The following is a 19316-nucleotide window of genomic DNA, read 5'->3' as shown; positions in this document are numbered from 1 at the left end:
TTCAAGAAACCGAGGATCATTTAGCTACTGCATGTTAAATTGAAAAGCATGCCATCTTCTGGCTGGGGTGTGCTCCCCAAAATCCAAATGTGCTCCAATAAGTACCAAGCAGCATAGAAGCTAGTTGTTTCTTTAATTTAGGAAAGATGGATCTACACGTCTCCCCTGCTCCAAAACATTCATGCCTTGGAAGAGTAGAAAGATAAGTTCAGCAAATATGGATTTAACATACTTCCTATGTCCCTTAAGTAGTTACTTTGATTATTGGGAAGGATTTACTTCTAATACTTTTAAAGTACTTAGGAGATACAGCAAATAAGCTCTGTAAACAGTGAAGTCAGTGTTTTCTAATAGTTTGTATAATGCACTAAGATCTGGAGTTATTTTAATGTACTTTAAACAAACAGTAATATTGCACATACTGTTCTATTTTAAACCTTGGAAACAATCAACTTTTTAATTAGTACTTTAAATGTGAAGTGTGATGTAGCTTGCACTACTTTTTTTATTAAACAGAGAAAGCATTGCTGTAAAGTATCTTAGCCTACAGAAACAAGAAAAAAATAGAAGTTCAAATAAATAACAATACCTATTGCATGTTTCACTATTATACAGAAAACAAGGCAATAGAAACCATCATATTATGATCCCCTTTAGTATAACAAATGGAGCATGAATTTTATTTCATTCTTCTGCTTTTGAATTCCTCCCTTTTCAACAGCAAAAACATTATCAGCAGTATCATTGAGACATTTCATGTTTATTTTATGCTTTCGTAGAGAACAATGGACTTTTTTTAAAAAATATTTTGAAGTAGGACTAACTCTGTGACAGTCCTATCCCAAAATCATTGAGTCCAGGTCTTAGATATTGATGCTACAAATATCTGATAAGAAGCACAAATGTTTATACAACAAAGATCATCTAATAGATCAAATCATAATGAAAAAAGTACTAGATCACTGTAATAGACTTTTATTGCTCTCTTCTAGCTTAAAACTACTTTTAACATGGTTAAACAATAGGGAAGAGTTAATGAGCTGAACAAAAATACCTCTGGTGTTTTTTCGCAACTGAACAAGCATTATCTGTATACAGAGCACACAGAGCAGACTTCTATCACTCATATCAAGGAACTCAACACTTACAGTCCTATCTGAATACAAACAAGCAGCACTTCAACCCAGGCACAAGGAGTCTAAACAGCAGCAGTTCTGGGAAGCCACTTTGTGCAGTGAGTTTCCCAAGGTATTTTCAGACTTTGCATACGGTTTAAATGGAGAACCTGAGAGCCATTCTTGCAGATTGGTCTCAAATTAATTCAAAGAGATATGAATTTTTCAGTTCTGATTACGGGCCCACCAGCACAGGCTCCTTTCTCCTTCCGTGGAGGATCCAAGTCTAACTCTCTTGAGCATCAGCTTCATTGCATGCTCAAGGAACTGCTCAGTTCACTTCAGCTAACTGAGTCCTACCACCCTAATACTTTCAAGCTTCAAGGTTTTGTCTCTTTTAAGAACGTTTCCCTAAACAGAAAAAAGTGCTCACAGTAGACAGAACCTTTCACATGAACCATGAGAGATGGCTCAGATAACTGGTTTTCAACACAGTTGAAATATAACCCAGTGTACAGCAGAAACTAATATTTTAGATAGTACATTTAAAATCTGCAATCACCTCACTCGGTGACCTGAACTGCTTGATTTTTCCACAAAATCTGGTTAAATTGTGGCAGTTAATCTGTGATTTCTTTGCTATTATTTGTTCTTGAACTCCTTCGCATTCTTAACCAACACACTTCAAGCACGGGAGATTATGTGAGAGGGATGGAGTTGTGGAGAAAGACTATAGCCTGGCTTGAATATGAAGCCACAGAGAGGGAACGCATGCTATTGCTGACTATAATGCCATGTTGCACATTTTTCTGAAGTGGAAGAAAAGAACCAGCATAATGACGGATGACAAAATATAGCCACATTCATATACCTGCATTGTAGCTACAGCAGCAGATCTTCCAAAGTTTCTTCTGGTTCTGTAGCTACTAGCTAGACAAAGAACTGATGCAGCTCAGAAGCAAACAATAGAGATACTCATGTTTTCTGGACATAACTAAGGAAGTAGTGTATCTTGTGTGTTACAAATGTAGGAGCAGGAAAAGCTTGGAAATGAGAGGCTTGAAGTTGAAGAAACAGGCATAGATGAAAGGACAACAGGGATGCAGAAGGAGACTAAGGGAGGTATATACGGTTAGGAGTTTGATCTAGAGTCATAGAAAGGTGATACTGTCATCCATATGAACAATTCACAGTAAAGGTCCCAAGGAATTTTAGCTTCTTCTGTTTGAAAACTCTGGGCCAAAGCCACTTCAGTACTTACTCACAAAGGGGAGAGCAAAACAATCTACAGTCCTTACTCTGAAAGAGATTTAATGCAATATGCCTTTGAAGAGATGTGTGGTAACTGAAGGAAGTAACACAAAGACACACGCTCTTTACCTTGAGTAGCACAGGAAAAAAATAATTAAAACTCAAAACAAGCAATAACCACCAACACCAAACAAACCACAACAGCAACATTGTGGTGTTCTCATAAATCATGAGAAGTTTTTGGCCAGAGGCAAAGGTTATCTGAAATAGTCCTGGCTCTCTACTTTTAAAAGATGCTCTCTCTGTCCAGTACCTCAAAAGGCCTAGCAAAACACAGTCCCATCTAATCATTAAGCATAGAAAAAGAAAGCGCTACTCTGAGGTTTTTTTCAGAGAGCTAAAGAAAATCGTGATTTTGAACATAAATCCCATTCCATATAGAGCAATGCATGTAAGCACCAGAATACATACATTGGCTGCTGATCAGTGCAAAGCAAAGAGCAAATTTGTCATAATGCATACACCCCAATAAAAATATTTACTACATTATTAAATTCTTGATGAAATACATGTATACTACATATCCACCAATAAAAAACCCCATAATTTAAGTTTTTATCCACGAAGAAAAAAACATAGCAAAATAGTACAACTTGATAAGTATTTTAACTGAGAGGCATTTAAAACAGGAGACAAAAATTCTGTTATTTTCTAGGAGAGGACCAGTAAAAAAAATATATAATTAATCTTCTTTTTTTTCCCCAAGATTATTATCCTTGACTGGCAGTTCAGAATATCCTGGTATTATCGTGATACAAGAGAGTGCCTCAATGCTTATCAGCATCTTATAAGTAACTTCTTTACTGCAAGACATCACCTTCTAGAAATCCTTATCAGAAAACTACTCATAGATGTTGCTGAACTACTTTTGTTACAAGGTTTAAATTTTTTACAATGACAGATTCATAGATGCATAAAATCAGTTGCTCAGTAAACAAATATTCTTGTCTCCTAGATCCTTTGCTAATATTAAATGCAATTCATGTTTTTGCAAGTCATAATATTTTTGCAGGTAAACACTAGACTGCAGCCTCCAACCTTACTGTGATTTGCATCTATATAAAAAGAGGCAAGATATTGACACAAATGTCTGAAAAGCTCAAAGAAAATAATCTGTGAAAATTAGTCTCATTTTAGCAGACTTTGCAAGAAAATATTCTGTGAAAATCCCATCACAGACATTCACAAAAGCATATAGGGAACTGAAAGGTGAATGAAGTAGTTAAAAAAAAAAAAAATCAGGAGTTTACAGAGTTTAACAATCATCCCAGGAAACATTCATTTCCAGTCCTAAAAGTTATAAAATGTACTACTTTCTTTTTTTATATAGTTTACAGATATTTTTGGCAGTACTGCATTTTTTCTTCCTCAGAGCACTAGAGAGTTTTTATCCTCAACTTTCCTTGATTTTCCCTCACCTTGTGACCTTAACAGCTTCATAACTCCAATATTGTACAGAGAAATCATATAAAAACTGGAAATGTAGTCTTCAAATCAGAGCAAAAAGACTAAACAAACTTTGACCTTCTCCCCTTTTTTAATGTGATGCTATGTTCATTAATTTTTTTCTTTAACTGCTTTCAGAACATCTCTTCAGATGTTATTCAGGAACTTTAAATAGCCTGCCATTCCAGAGAAAACTTCACTTTCATATTTAAGTGAAGAAATAAATGTATCAGTAGGTTTTAAAGCTTCTAATATATCAGCTGAGAAAGCAGTAGTCAAGTTGGTTCAAGTGTAATTCCACACTAAATGATGAACACAAAATGACAGCATTTTCTCCTTTATTAATTTATTGCTTTCTCTAGCTATACAGAATTACTCTTGCTTTTGTGATGAAATAGTATTTTGAGAACTACTTTCACTGTGGAATCAATACCGTTAAAAGTACCTCAGCACTGTCGCATTAACAGACATTATCCATATTCAGTTAACATCCCTCAACTTTCCCTCTTTAGACTAAGGGTGAACAATAGCATTTAGACTATACAAAATTGATGAGCCGTGTGATAACACGAGCTGCAGGCAATAGTCCCATCAGACTAGCTAGGGACATTAAATCATCATGATACCTAAGTTAGGATTGCTTGTTTGTTTGCAGGCAGGACTTGATGAAGAAAATACAAATCAAATTGTATGTCTGCTATACAGAACCAAGGCAGGCTGTTCAAAGTTATCAGCTTTAATGATGTATCTCAACCAGCAGAAAACCCTGATTTAATATCAATGATAATCTTGTTTTGCACCTGTAATATTTATTTTCCCAAAGCATGGTTAATAAATTGGTAAATTTTGATAAGACACTATCTAATTACTGTCCTAAAATTCTTAGAATCCTATGTTCTAGTAAATCGTGAATTAAACTTTCTACCTAGTAAATTATTTCTTTACTCACTTGTAATAAGATCTGATTGGCTGCCTTACTACTCAATTGAATTTTTTAAAAACTGTCATTAACATTAAATATACTGGGTAGACTATCCATCTTCTGTGGGTTTTTTGGTTATTCATTACAATTAAGAATTTAAGATTTAAAATTAATGAAAATGAAATCAATATTTTATGTTGGTGAGCAGAAATTACTATTTCTCACTCTCCTTCAAGATTTTAGGACTAGCAGACCTAGTTATTTTTATTTAGAAGTGATAAGGAGAGGATGTTGTTCTAATATTCCAATTCCTACTCTTTTCTCATATTTGAATGAAAAAGTGGTAAAACTGAGTTAACAAAATTCAAACTAAGAAGTTATTTCCTTTCCTGTGCACTCACAAAAACTGCTAACAAGCTAGCCCACATTGTAATAAATTCAAGTTTTCATTTAAAAAAAAAAATGGTTTATTGAACAAGGGAGAAGATCTGTCTTAAGGTATCTGAGGCATAAGATCAGTGATTGACTTGCAATAAAATTGTTAAATATTTGTTAAAAAGAATGAGTTGCATGAATTTTTATATTGATTATCTTCATATATTATGATATATTTGTCCATTAAAGGTTAATTTTAGTAACTGTAAGTAGGCTCATAACAAAAGAAGCGCAATTAAATTACCAGAATCCAAAGACTAATAGAACTGTATGGAGGTACTATGGCAGAAGGCATTGAAAATTAAATAATTACCACACATTATAGAGGACACTCAGTATTCATAAATGCTTATGGTCTCTCAAACACAAGTCTACATTTACCATAATCAGATAATGGCCTCCTTTTCTCTAGAGAGCATACAGTCTAACATTTGTCCTGTGACTTCCCTCTCTTCATGCAACACAAGTAATCAAATACTATACAAGTGCAGGAAATGGGAGCTCACAGAATACATACTGAACAGGCACAGTGTCTGTGCCATTAACCAAACTTAAGAAGATCTTCACGTGACCTCTGCAACAGAAGCTATGAAACAGGAAGTTGTGATTCATCATCAATATTATAAGCACAATTATATATACACAAATATTTTTATAAAATAGATTTAATGTTATATAGTGAAAATTATATATTCATAAATACTTTAAAGAACATACCTTAAATGTCCTAAAAGATGGAAGATAAGCTGTTTCCTGCACTGTCATGTGCAGAGATTACTTCTAATCTAGACGATAGCAATTTACACAAAATTAAAAATATTCTTTCATCCTTTCATAAGGAAAAATGTAAGACTTGAAAAAAATCTGCCCAAAGACTTCGATTCAACATTAATTTTAGGTAAAGAAAGTACATTACCTGGAGAAATGCATAAATGAAAAATCAAATTTATTTTAATTACATAATTTGACAAAGTCTCCTTCTTACCTATAGTACATTTTTTTCTTTTCTTTTCAACGTGTCTACATTTTCCCTTTCAGGGAAGTAAATAGTAATGAACTGCAAGTCCTACATTGTCTGGTAAAAGCATCTTAAATTTAATAAGTTACCTACACCTTTTACACTAGCTGTCAAACCGGATGGATATAGTATAGTTATAACAAGAGAAGAAAGAAGAAAGATTCACATCTGGATATACAGTCATTACCTTCATTTACAACAATAGTGTGTGGAGCTGATACATTACTGTAGCAGATTCTCAACCCATTTCAAGCTACATCTAGAAGTTTCCCTGCAGTTTTAGGAGTCCAGAAGTTAAAATTACAGCAAATTCAAAAAGAGAAAGTATTTTGGCAATGTATAGATTTACAATATTACTCCATCTTTGATCTATTATTATGACTGTCAGCAAGTATTAATGGAAATTAAAACATATTTGTAATTCTGCCAACCCTTTCAGTAATAAAAACTGTCTATGCTTCAAGCATAATGGAAATTACCTTTCAGTTCATTTTCTTGTGAGTACACACACATCACATAACGTGGGCAAGTAAGGCCAAAGCAATCTTCCTTTCCTTGGGAAAAGCACTCTCACTAGGTTGAGAAAGTACACTGTGGTTATATTGCAACTAACGAGAAAAGAAATTACAGTAATATTTATACCAACTACTCTTTTTTACAATGGTGCATTAAAAAAAAAAGATGACTAGCCTTCTCTGAACATCTTGAACATGTTACCTACCTCCCTTCTCAGTAGAATATGAATAGTTAAAACATTACAAAGGATAACTGTTCTGTATCAGGAGTTGGATCCACATGTACCTGTGATCCACTGCACTTCAGTGAAATCTGGTTATATATCCTGAAATAAACAACTGGCTTGACTGAAGAGTTGAGTGGCAAGACAGAAACAGATTCTTTTGTCAAACTCTTCCATGGGGTGCAGATACAAGAAGAAAGGATCCGAGTCAGTGAAATATTCAGGATTTTCAAATTTTGTGTTCAGTACAATAAACTGAGTCATGGAATGAGGAGGACTGAAGGGAAGTCTGACCATCAGACTGTGGACATGGTATTAATGCTGTCCGGAATGCAGCAAAAAAGATAAGGAGGTGTATACCACATCTCACAATTTATGTGGAAACATAACTCCTCTAGAGCTCCCCTAGGGAGCCAGATGGATGTGTGACATTTTTCCAGGTGGAATATGATGCAAAATTGATTGATCATGAAAACTCTTTTCAGCTTTTACATAACTGCTGTAGGCAGAGGTCTTAGCAGACAAGCAGAGTAGCCAACCAGATATCACGAACTCAAATAGAGGCTCCAACAACTTGCTTTGGAATGAAATGGAGATGCCAAAAGGATACAATCAGACACAAATAGTAGGAATTGACTTACAAATGGGTTATGTTTACTAACAAAAAAAATGCATCTAAAAACTGTCTACAAGCTTTGGGGTTTGTTTGGTTGGGCTTTTTGTTTTGTTTTTAAGAAAAAAAATTAGTTATTTCTTCTTCTAGTCTGTCATGACAGATGTATTATTACATGACCTCAGCTGCAGATATTCATATATATATCCAATTTCCACACCGGCCTTTATGTTTGAAGCTTTTTAAAGACAGGAAGGACCAGGTAAAAATACTTGCTTCAGACGTGAGAAAGATCCTGTTTTCATGTTTGCCAAGGGCAGTAATGAAAAAGATTGCTTAGAAGTCCAAAAAGTGAAGGGTCCCTGAATTAGAAAGATTTCTGCCTTCAAAACTGAGGTCAGTGGCAATCAGCTGGTTTACATCTAAAGATGTAAACTGGAACTAGAAACCAGTTTTCGCAGAATAAGATTTGGCAGAGGCATCCAAAGAAGATGCCTTTTTCTTTTCTATTTTTTTTTATTCTTTTCCTTTTTGTTTCCCTATGTTTAAATTATATGTAGGTTTCTACCATTTGATCTTGGCCTTTCTGAATATCATGTTTCTGGATTTTTATTCTTTTCATAACTCTATGTGAAGTTACTCTAAGTTATCTTCTCCTGCTTCAAGGCAGTGGGCCTGTTATCCACTAGATTTAGAAGCCATGCTGATGACACTCTAAGATCAATATCCATCAATAAACTATCCATGTAGGATATTTTAGATTGATTATTTTTTACATAGAATTTCTCATATTTAAAAAAAAAAATCTACAGACTTTGAGGATTTTCCATAAGTGTTCTTTGAAATTAGTTCCCTTTATTGATTATTGCAAATTCCTTCATTCTGCTCAGTGAAGATACAAACCAGACCAAACAACATCTGGCTAGAAATTTCTTTCTTGTCTATAGAATTCTTATTTAAATGTGTTTCAGACTGGTACTCAGAGGAAAAGCTAGGACTACAACCACTATACAACTGATCTTACCTAACACTGAGCCTGGTTTGAGTGTCTTTTAGTGCTGCTATCGGAAGGCAGCAGAAAATTAGGCTTTTCAGCTACCGCCAGCATGCAATTTCTATCACAAAAGCATGTTGTAGCCTAGTTGTGTCAATCAAGCATGTATGTGCTTTAGAGGAAAAGGCTGGATTTTTTTCTCCTGTTACTAGTCTATGATTTGATTAATTTGCAAGTGCAAGACAAAATGAGATGGAGGAAGGGCTCTCTTTTAGGTTCATTCTTCAAGGTACATACTTAGTTGCAAGAACTAAACACTTCAATGAGCAAACTGTAAACAACTCACGTAGACCCAAAGTTCATTGACTCAAAAGAAATTAAAAGTATCAAAAAATATATTAAAACCAAATTCTCAGCTATGTCAAGCTTTAGTACAAAAAGAACTAAACAGCAACACAACACCGAATCGCACTATTGTATGATGAGACTTTGCAAACATCACACAAACAGCATTAAAATTATGCCAGGAAATATCTATAACCTCACACAGATATGTGTTTTCCAGAATTAATAGGAAGAGTCATGTCTTTCATGTCAAGAAACTTAGGCATGAAAAATTTTTCAGTGTGGCCTCTTGCTCACAGCAAGAATGCTAACTTCATGATTCATTTTCTGTATTTATTCGATGGTTCTGCTTAAACTGTAGTAACGTAAGAAAAGCAAATATTTCATTTCTTCCACATAAAAAAAAATTGTTCTTGCTAGGTTAACTACAAAACCAATATTCCATCTAGTTCACCTAGCCTTTCACTCCCCAGGTGTATCTCCAGTGTATATGACATACCCATTTACTTATAAAGTAACAGATGTCAGCTATACAGTAAACCAGAAAACAAAAGAAAAGGTGGGAAATCACACACTGTAAACATCGTAAACAGATTTGTCTTGGGCATAATAAACTTTAAAAGAGCTGTCCTTTTTAATACATAAAATTCTTTGCCCTGTAGCATACCTGTTCTTTAATATATTAAAAATATTTTAATTAGCTAGGAAAGCTATTTGAAACTTAGAGGAATCTTTTGTCAATTTAAGAAGTGAGAGAAACATACTATTTTCAAACTATTCATTCTGACATTTACCATAATTTTCATTTTCTATTCTACAAAATTTACCTACAGTATGCCACTGAATGTAACAACAGAAATTGATGCTACAAGCAAAGACCAAAGTCTATCCATGATGCCAAAAACTACTAGTGAAAGAACACATCCATTTTAAACACGTGACAAATTCATCTCTTTCTGTTCCATGAAGCACAACCATACAAAATTCTACACTTTTACTTTGACGTGTTGTTTTCATGAAAACTGGGGTGGCATAAAAAGAAAAGAGAATCATTTAGACAATCATTTTAGTATTGTCTCCTTCTCTGCAATCATTTTAAAACTCTCACCCAATTTCTACCAAACTAAGCAAAAGTAAAAAAAAAAGTTATTGGACTTTTTTGAAATCTCTAGAAGCAAAATAGCAACATAAAAGTGACAGAAAGGCTGTGGTACAAACTCATCTCTTTTTAAACAGAGAATATACATATGTGAAAACATTTTGAACACATTACATATAGAAAAAGCTCAGCAATTACTCTATTAAGTATCGGAACACACCCTCCTAAACAAAGGATTTCCTGTTTAAACTTTGTGATGGCTAACAAAGGAAGAGGTGAATATGCTAAATGGTAGTCTTTATGTAATTAAGTTTAAAAGTCAGCCAGCTGTAAGTCAATTCACAAGAAAGCAGGCTCTGTTAGCTGACAGATCTGCTTGTTAGCTGTAAAAGTAAGGATTGTTCAAGTATTCCTACTGCATTTTCTACATATGGATTTAGCTGCCTAATTTTAAACAGAGAGAGGGAACTGCAGGCAGTAAGTGCTCTTGGGGCTTTAGAATATTTGGAACTTTTTCCTCTCTGTGAAACAGTTCTCAGTGTTCTCAAGAGTACAGGCTTTACCAAGAAAGCTAAGGGTATATTCCCAAAGGTAACTGGTGAAGTGGCTGACGGTTTATTTGTTAACATCTCATTCATTTAGTCCTGCTGACAGGCTGAATCTTTCCATTTTTAATGCTGCAGGATAACCACCCTTATGTTTTTGTGAAAATAATAGCAAGGTACCATATCCCGTACAGGATTTGATTTTACTTATCTTGATTTTTTTTGCTTTAATTTAAGAAAAAAAAATAAAATGCATACTCAGTTCATCTTGCTCTGTGTGTGAATGAGTAAAGCCAAAAACCTCTAAGAAACCGCAGAATGTTTTCAGTTTAGGTTCTCAAATACAACCAATAAAGGCAAAGTTATTCCATCCATAGACAGAACAGGACACGAGTATATTCTGAAGCCTCAGAAAAGTGATGCCAGAGGAGGGACAAACTGAAATTAGTTCAGCAAAAGCCTACGTAGTACAACAGTCAGAAAAACTAAGCTTCCCGCTACACAGTACATACATAATAAAGGTAGCTGTCAGATGCATGGTACACTTCACATAATCATCATTTTCCTCTGGAAGTAAGTTAATCTGAAACTGCTTATCACCCTAGGATCAAGACAAAAAAAGTAAATCCTATTTGAGAATCCTCCAGCTGCCTTCCAAATCAAAGAAGTTCTCAGGTTTTATTCTTTGCAGCCCTAGGAAAGGATGGTTTGCACAACCTAATCCACAAAGTATTACTTTTTTCTCTTACACTCAGGCTTAAGAACAACCTCTGCTCTCAGGCAAACATGAAACTAGTAGACATAGGGATAGAAAAGTTAAAACATATAAAATAAGTTTTCTATGTAGCTGAATTGAAGGAAAAACATAACAGAACGTTGACACTATAAGAATTATTTATTAGCCTAACATTTATGCTTATCTTTTTTCCCCCCTTTCCCCCAGTAAGAACTATTGAATCAAGTTCTGTTTCTTAGTAGGTTTTGCACAGTAGAAATTTCTTTGCATATTTCCAGTTCTGAAATGGAAAATAAAAAGATGAGGTCTCTCAGGTTTTTGGAGCAAATTTAGTCGTCACTAGACATAATTCTTATTAACATTAAAAAAAATTATTGATTCTACAGTTGTCATCCATGTAAAACTCCCTTCAATGGGAGTCACTCATCTGTAAAAGCTACCTGGGAATAATCTAGGACAGAGGAACAACCAGCTTAAAACACAGCAACTTATTTGACTAGCACAGAATTTAAGTAAAAAAAGTATAATAAATAGTAATTTAGAAAGTGATTATTTTACAGTGAAAAAAATATTACTTTTAACTAAAAATGTAAAATATTTTAATGAAGTAGGACTTGAAACTATATTCCTCACTGTACCTTTACATTATAATGGACAGAATGGAAGAAATAAGGGAATTATAGAATGTCATACAATAGAGTTTCAACAGCTGCATTTTAAACTGTGTATGATGATTGTTTTATGCTACCAGGTAAAATAGTGATATCTCAAGCTTCAAATACTAGATGTAGTGTTAAAGAAGTCATTATTTAACAGCATTTTTGTGAAATAGTTATGGTTCTTTAGCTGTAGTAACATGCAATAGCTAACTGTACGAGAGCAAATGACTATGCAATGTTAAAAAAATGAAAAGCTTAAAGCCGAGCAATTGAAACAAGAAACATTTCCCACTTTAAAAAGAAATACATTGAGAAAGGCCACAGGTCCAGAAAACAAAGTCACACTATGCTTTAAACAGAAATCTCACAGCTTGTGTTGCAAAAATATTACAGTAGAGACAGGAAAAGATATCAAATGGTTAGAATCAACAAAAATCTGTGATTACAGGAAAGCATATATGCTGAAAATAGTCCTACAAGCTGTCTGGTGAGACATGCAACACTTCCATCATTATAACCAATTATGAAGAATCCTTTTAAAGAGTTCTCTGATGTAAGATGCGTTATTCTATACATAAGCAACGATAATGATGACTCATCAATTCGGACTTCTTGAGACACCTGTTCCTGCCACACAAAAAACCAATCTCATCAAAATAAAGAAATGCAAAACCCAAAAGCTCAGTGTTTAGAATACTCAGATATAACATGAGAAGCCCAAAATACATGCTCTTGCTCTAAAGCTGTAAGTACATACAGTAAAATACTTCTTTTCTCCACTGCATAATAGCATGTGACTTTCAGACATACAAATGGGATTTTTGCCTCCAAAAGGACATGCAGAGAGCGACTCCACAGATGGGGGAGGCTGGTCTCCTGTCAGAGAAGGACACTGCTCTCCAGCATGGAGAGCATACTGTGAAGTTGCTCTATCGTTTCTTACTGAAATAAAAGCCTGAGTCTGAAATTTCACATCAGAGCAGCTGTCCCCTAGATGGCAGAAGGCCCAGAAAGGAAACAACAATAGCTTCTTTTAATAAATAAGATACCTTAGACATACATGGAATCAAGTGTCCCTAATTTGGAAAGAATTTTTCTTTCTGTAAGATGAAGAATAAGCAGATTTTTCTTTCCAAGAATCCTGGAAAGAAACTTTTTCTTATAGAATCTAATTCCTTAAGAACCAGTTTCAAAGACAGAAATACAAAGATAAAACTTTAACATTTAGGTGTTTTCCTAAGTAGGAATAAATAGGAGGAAATAATGTTTCAGATTTGTAAAGGGCAATTCCATGGGAAAAAAAAAACCCCAAACACACAAATTACTAGGTCAGGAAAAACGTGACCTATCAACAACTTTTACTGCAACTGCCAAGTAGAAGAAATTACACATAAAATGTCTTCATTTTCAATATAAACATGTGATTTGAATAAAAATATGCAAGAGATCAATTTCCCTATTGTATTCTAAGATCAGTCTCATTTTTTCTAATCAATGCAGTATTCTTCTAAAAAATACTTAACTAGAAATAGATCAACTGCAAGTGAATTCACAGGTATAAATATTCATTTATTATGGGGTTTTTTTATAATATGGCCTACATATTAGAATACATCAGCAGAATAAAGATAGTACCGAGTTCCACAGTCACATCTTTGTCTAGTCTGTGAAATAGTTTACTTGCATTTTATTTTTGCATTTTAGTGGCCTCTGGTGGTTACATTTGAAACAAATTGCTGTTCACCAATTACCTGAATAGGAGCTTTAAAAAAATAAACTAAAAAAAAAATCAAACCCCCATTAATTCTTCAAAAATCAACAAATTAAAGGCTTTTGGCATACAGTATGTGAAAGTTTACTTTAGCTTGTAAGATGAGCACGAGGTTTCTTTTCTTTCCTATTGCTTTTCTGCTTTTTCAGGACATAATGTTACTCCTATTTAAGAAATCTTTTAAACAACAATAACAAAAAGGTTGATGGCACAGATTCAACCTCAAATATAGAGGAAGTATCCTTAAATAAATGTATAACTGGGTAAAAGATAATAAGGGGTAGAAATGAAGAGCTGGATTTTAACACATAAGGGCCAGCAGCAGTGTCCTGCACGAGTCTCTATTAGATCCTACAGTATTTTAAAAGTACAAAAGAAATCACAAATAACTGGATGAGTACATAATGAGGCAACAAAGAACTGCAAAGGGGCTGTTACTAAGCGATAAAAATTGGGAAAAAAAAATTGGTGTACATAGCATGGTACACATATGGGGCAAAAATAATTCCAGAATTGCATCTTCATGAGTTTTCACACTTGGGAACAAAATTTTGGGGCTATGGGAGATAATTCTGCAGAGAAATCGTCTCTATCCAACAGGGGCCAAAAATGCAAATGATATTAGAAGTTACTAGGAATGGAAGAGGAAACAACAGAGAACCAACTACCAACAGATAGATCACTTGTGTATCGTTAGTCTGTAAGACGTGGATCACAGGCAGTAATTTTAGATTACGCTGTTATCCTATTATTAGGATTCAATTTTTTTCCTCATCCTAATTTTGTGTAAGCATTCTAAAATATTTTTTAATTCAGATATATTACTTTGTAGATGCTTTTTGAACAGGATTATAACTCAGATTTGTTAATTTTAAAAATAAATCCTTATTTTCCCAATGAATGTATTTAAAAATTAATTTTAATTCACATAAGAATGGACCAAAAGTGATAATGAAAAATTATTTTTTTCCCTAGTCCATCAGGTGAAATGTCACTGGTGTCAGGCTTGTTTTTTGAAGTATAGGCGTATTTCTAAAAATGCTAAATTCCATTTGTGAATGATTTTTATGTTCATATAAAAAAAAGAACTGGAAACATTTTGAACAAAATATTATAGCTCAATGTAAAACTGCTTCAATATATTGCTTTTACATACACAAAGCAGACTAGGATATGTATTTTCTGTTAAAACCCTAGGTAATGACAATAATGCTTTGAGTTCAGCTTTCACTACAGAATTGAAATGTTAAGCAACATAGTAAGATAATCATAATCATTCTTAATATTCATTAAGAAGAAATCAGAGGGATCTAGAACAACAAAAAATCCTTAGCTGCATTGCCAAAAAAAGTCAGCTATTAAATAACTGCATGTTACTACACACCAGATCTGCACAGTATGGAGGTATATTTTTTATGCATGTTTAGCAGTTGTTTCTCACATTCAAACACCCATTACATTCAAATCCTGACTTCACCTCATGGAATAGAAATAATGTCACATTCACACTTTAAACAGCTATTAAATAGCAGATTCTGTCAAGTTTATGCAATTTGTGTGCACGTGCCACATGCAAGTAAGATCATTTTGTCTAATCAGTCTTCTGTTTAAGTCAACTACTGAGCATGCAAAATGAAAAAAAGGATTAAAAATATTTTTCTTCTCCAAAGAAAATTACTTGCCCTTCATTACATACTTTGTCAAGAACTGTGAGGAATCTCAAATTACTCCCATCTCTTACTTTTTGAAAGAAAAAAAAAAAAAAAAAAGGATTTCTGAGAATCAATTGTGCTATTTTTATACTAGTTATAATAATTACACTTCAGGATAACCAAATGCTTCAACACTTTCTTCTTGTTACACACACACACAAGAAGTAAGGCAGGGACTATTTACTTTTCTGAAAAGGAGAGAAAAAGGCTAGAGTTTTATCATTGGTGGGTAGTTCTGCCACAGGTGAGCAAAGATCAAACCACAATTACATAGAATTAACTCAGAAGCTTATACATTTCATTGAATTAATTATATTCCCCTTTACACATATGCACAAAGCAGAGTTCAAAAAGAAAAAAAAAAGGCTCTGAAAGCTTGACATAAATAGTAAAACTCTCCCCCCCTCAAAAAAAAAAACAAAAAGGAAAGTTACCTCAGACACAGGTACATTTTCTCCAAGTTCATATGTGTGTAACGCCAGTAAACCGATCACTCGAGCCACTTTGGCACGTCTGCATATCAAATAAATTTTTTGTAGGTGCAGAAAAACTATTTCAAAAATATCACAACAACAATTATATCCTGTTTATATATTACACAGATTGCTAAAGGCAGGAAATATTTGAAGTGCTATTTACAGCTCAGATTTTCTTATGTTTATTTTCTCTCTCTCATTGAATTATTTCAGTATTTCAGCTCAATTTAGCAATAAATTCACGCATAAAGACATTTTTTTCCTTTAGCACTGAAGAATGAAGATTCTTTACTTTGTTATAGTCTTACTAATCAGTCATGCTCATGTTCAGGTTTTTTATAACACAGAAAACCCCTGTAGATCATTTTAAACTTTTCAGTATAGCTGACAAAACAGAAATTAAATCTGTATCGGCAAATCAGTTTTAAATGTTTCACTAAAGAAAAAATTGGAATAATAAAATCAACATTTATGAAACAAACAGCAGAGGGCACTATCACATTGAAATGTTTCTGACAGGCATTTAAAGAAAAAAGCTACCATTATAGTTATTTTACTACTATTATGGTATGGGTTGGTTTATTCAGTGATTTTAAGTAATGCTATTTGATACACTAAATTATATAAATTTTAGAGATTTTTCTATAATCTTTGGTCCAGTGAAATAGCAATATATTAATTCAATCCTGAAAAAATTCAATGTTATATACACCATCATACTGCCAGTCAGGTACCACAGCAGTCTGACAGGCTAAAACACTCCTTAAATACCCTGTTAAAGAATAACTTTAATAAAATTCAGTGATAATTCCATATTTGAAAAGATTAATTTAAAATAATTGTTACGTACATATCCCAGTTGGCGGCTGCACGCAGCTGCTGTATCAATATAGGAAACTATAGTTTAAAGAAGATAAATAAACATTAGTGATTACCAGTGATCTAATATGTCCCAATGATAAGAAAAAAAAATCAAATTATCCGTAATTTCAAAAAAATATACTTGGATCACATTTGCAAGAAGCATTGTCATAGACAAACACTGTAGATATAGTCCAGATGTTAATTAAAAAAAGACTGAGTAATAATACAATTTCTTTCTATATTCTTGCCTTAAACTACACTACTAAACATATATCAATGTGTTAAAACCCCCTTTCTTTTTTTCCATTATCAATAAGAGTATGTAGAGAAAAAAAACCTCTTGATACTTCTATCTACAAACTCAGAGATCATCATATAGTATCACCCAACAAGTACTTAAATATCTGAAATTTATTTTGTGAGAATGGACAAAAATAGTTGGGAAATACTAGAATAATGAATGTACTGTTAACACACATATTCAGCTACTTAAGAACCAAACTGCATAATTACTAATTTCTAAAATGTCCTGTTAATTGGCAATTCAGTCATCAGATTATTGTCCACCCAAAAATTCTCCAATGATAACAGAATATACCTTCTGGCAGTTCTGTTTCCTGTTTTCACAAGAATTCTATGGCATAAGACCTACCATTGCTTCCAATCTGAATGTTCTTAATTGAATTTTTCTGGCAGTGCAATTTTGCCCTTAATATCTCTATAGCCTATAATGACATGTGTCAGAACATGACTTAGGTGTGTGATTATAAATGTAGAAGAATGAGGTAGTTTATGTTTCATTAAATAAACTGAAAACTGCACATCTCAGGATTGCCTCTCTGATGCTTTTATATAATGGGAAAAATAATTCTATTTCTCTTCTGCACGTGCAATACTCGGAGAAATATGTTACACTACTACAGAGGATACTAGCAAAATTGTCTAAAAATGGTTCTTGAGAGGTGAAACTACCATTTAGATATACACTAAAACAGACTCTTCAGAGACCACACTCACTCTTTGAAGCAGTGCTTAAAGTTTTACTCTACGTTCTTTAGAAAGTTTTTCTCGCTATTCTTTACAGACATATGGCCAAATAAAATGATTTAACAATTCAAACATGAACTTTTTTCAGTCTTCTCTGTCACTTAATGATGTACGAAGACTAACATTTCATCATATGTTATTTAACACTCTCCATCAAGGTTAGTTTTTACCCCAACCTTTTTACTAATACAATATATCTATATGTAAATGTATCTGAAATCCAAAAGAAAAAATTAGTTTCCCTCAGCTCTTAAAAAAACTGACATGGAATTTTGTAAATTTTTCTTCATTATTTTGTACTTAATTTGCCATACTATTTTTGTCAGTACACCAACGATTTCCTGAAATATAACTAAAAGCAGCTGATTTTTGCTACAATAGCAAGTAAACAAACCATGTTGATTCCTTTAAAGCTTTATTATTTACCAGCTGAGAGCTAATTAGTCGGCTTGCAACTTCCTTGTGGACAGCCACAGTACACAAGTAGTACAGTAAGTTCAGTTTAGAACGTGCTGCTCCTGTATTCTTCTCGGTGGAATCAAGCAGTGAACATACTTGTTGCAAGAAGTCATTCCAGTCTGTGCCTTTCATAGATGATAACTTCTCAGCTAATCATAAGAAGCAATCAATTAGTTAAAGATAATGGATCTTTGATGTTGCTTTAACACACTAGAAAGTAACATCAACATGAATAAGTTCCAAAGTTTGAATCTAATTATAATTTTAGTACTTAAAATATTAAACAAACATGTTATAATTCATGTCTAAAGATTACCGAAATCAAAACAGAAGTAAGAAGAGAAAGCATAAAAATGCAGCAATAAAAGCCTCAAAACATTTTTGAAAGAGCAACCCTGCTAAGTCCTTGGACTTCATTTAAGTAAGCATTTATTTGCGTTATATTTAGGAAAGGTAGTAGTTGTTGTCCTTAATCATTACTAATTCTTAATAATTAAGTGCAGTCTCATTAGAATAAATTTAAAGCAGAAAGTAATGAAACTCAGCAAATCTCCTCACAATCAACAAACTGAAAATGTGTATAGTCACTCATATAGGTAGGTATGCATCTAGTTAAGCCTTAGTAGTATCAGAACATAGATGACTTCAGGAGTAACACAAAAAAGTCAAGTCACTAGGACAATTAACATAAATCCTGTGGTTCAATTCCCTGACCACTGTACATGAATAGAGAATTTTCAAAGACTTCCTTAACAGTCTCAATGGATAACTTCACTCTAGCAGCCGTACATACCCTCACTTTTGGTATAGTCATTTATTAATAACTTATCTGCCATCTTGATACACTCCAGTACAGAATATTTAAGAGCATGTCTTCTGTCTTTTACACCAATTTCACACTTAAGTAACAATGCCTACTAATGAAGGCAATTATAATTTACATTATTAAAGGTGAAAAGAGGTTTGGATTTCAAGTATTTATTTTTTTCCACACTGCTTTTAATCATTAT

General features: G+C 33.4%; 1 protein-coding gene across 6 annotated transcripts in view; it reads right to left on the bottom strand.

Annotated features, from left to right (window-relative positions):
- The window catches only part of ULK4 (unc-51 like kinase 4), a 257174-nt gene that overhangs the window by 213899 nt on the left and 23959 nt on the right, over positions 1-19316 (bottom strand). For all 6 annotated transcript variants that reach the window (XM_054814066.1, XM_054814067.1, XM_054814068.1 and 3 more), the window contains 3 exons: positions 18274-18455; positions 16787-16833; positions 15895-15973 (listed from right to left, as the gene is read on the bottom strand). In XM_054814066.1, coding sequence (XP_054670041.1) covers positions 15895-15973; positions 16787-16833; positions 18274-18455 — 308 coding nt within the window. The remainder of the gene's footprint in view (positions 1-15894; positions 15974-16786; positions 16834-18273; positions 18456-19316) is intronic.

The sequence above is a fragment of the Grus americana genome, chromosome 2, assembly GCF_028858705.1.
Source record: "Grus americana isolate bGruAme1 chromosome 2, bGruAme1.mat, whole genome shotgun sequence".
Lineage (NCBI taxonomy): Eukaryota > Metazoa > Chordata > Aves > Gruiformes > Gruidae > Grus > Grus americana.
Note: the sequence above shows the minus strand (reverse complement) of the source record. Positions and strands in the feature narration are given on the sequence as shown.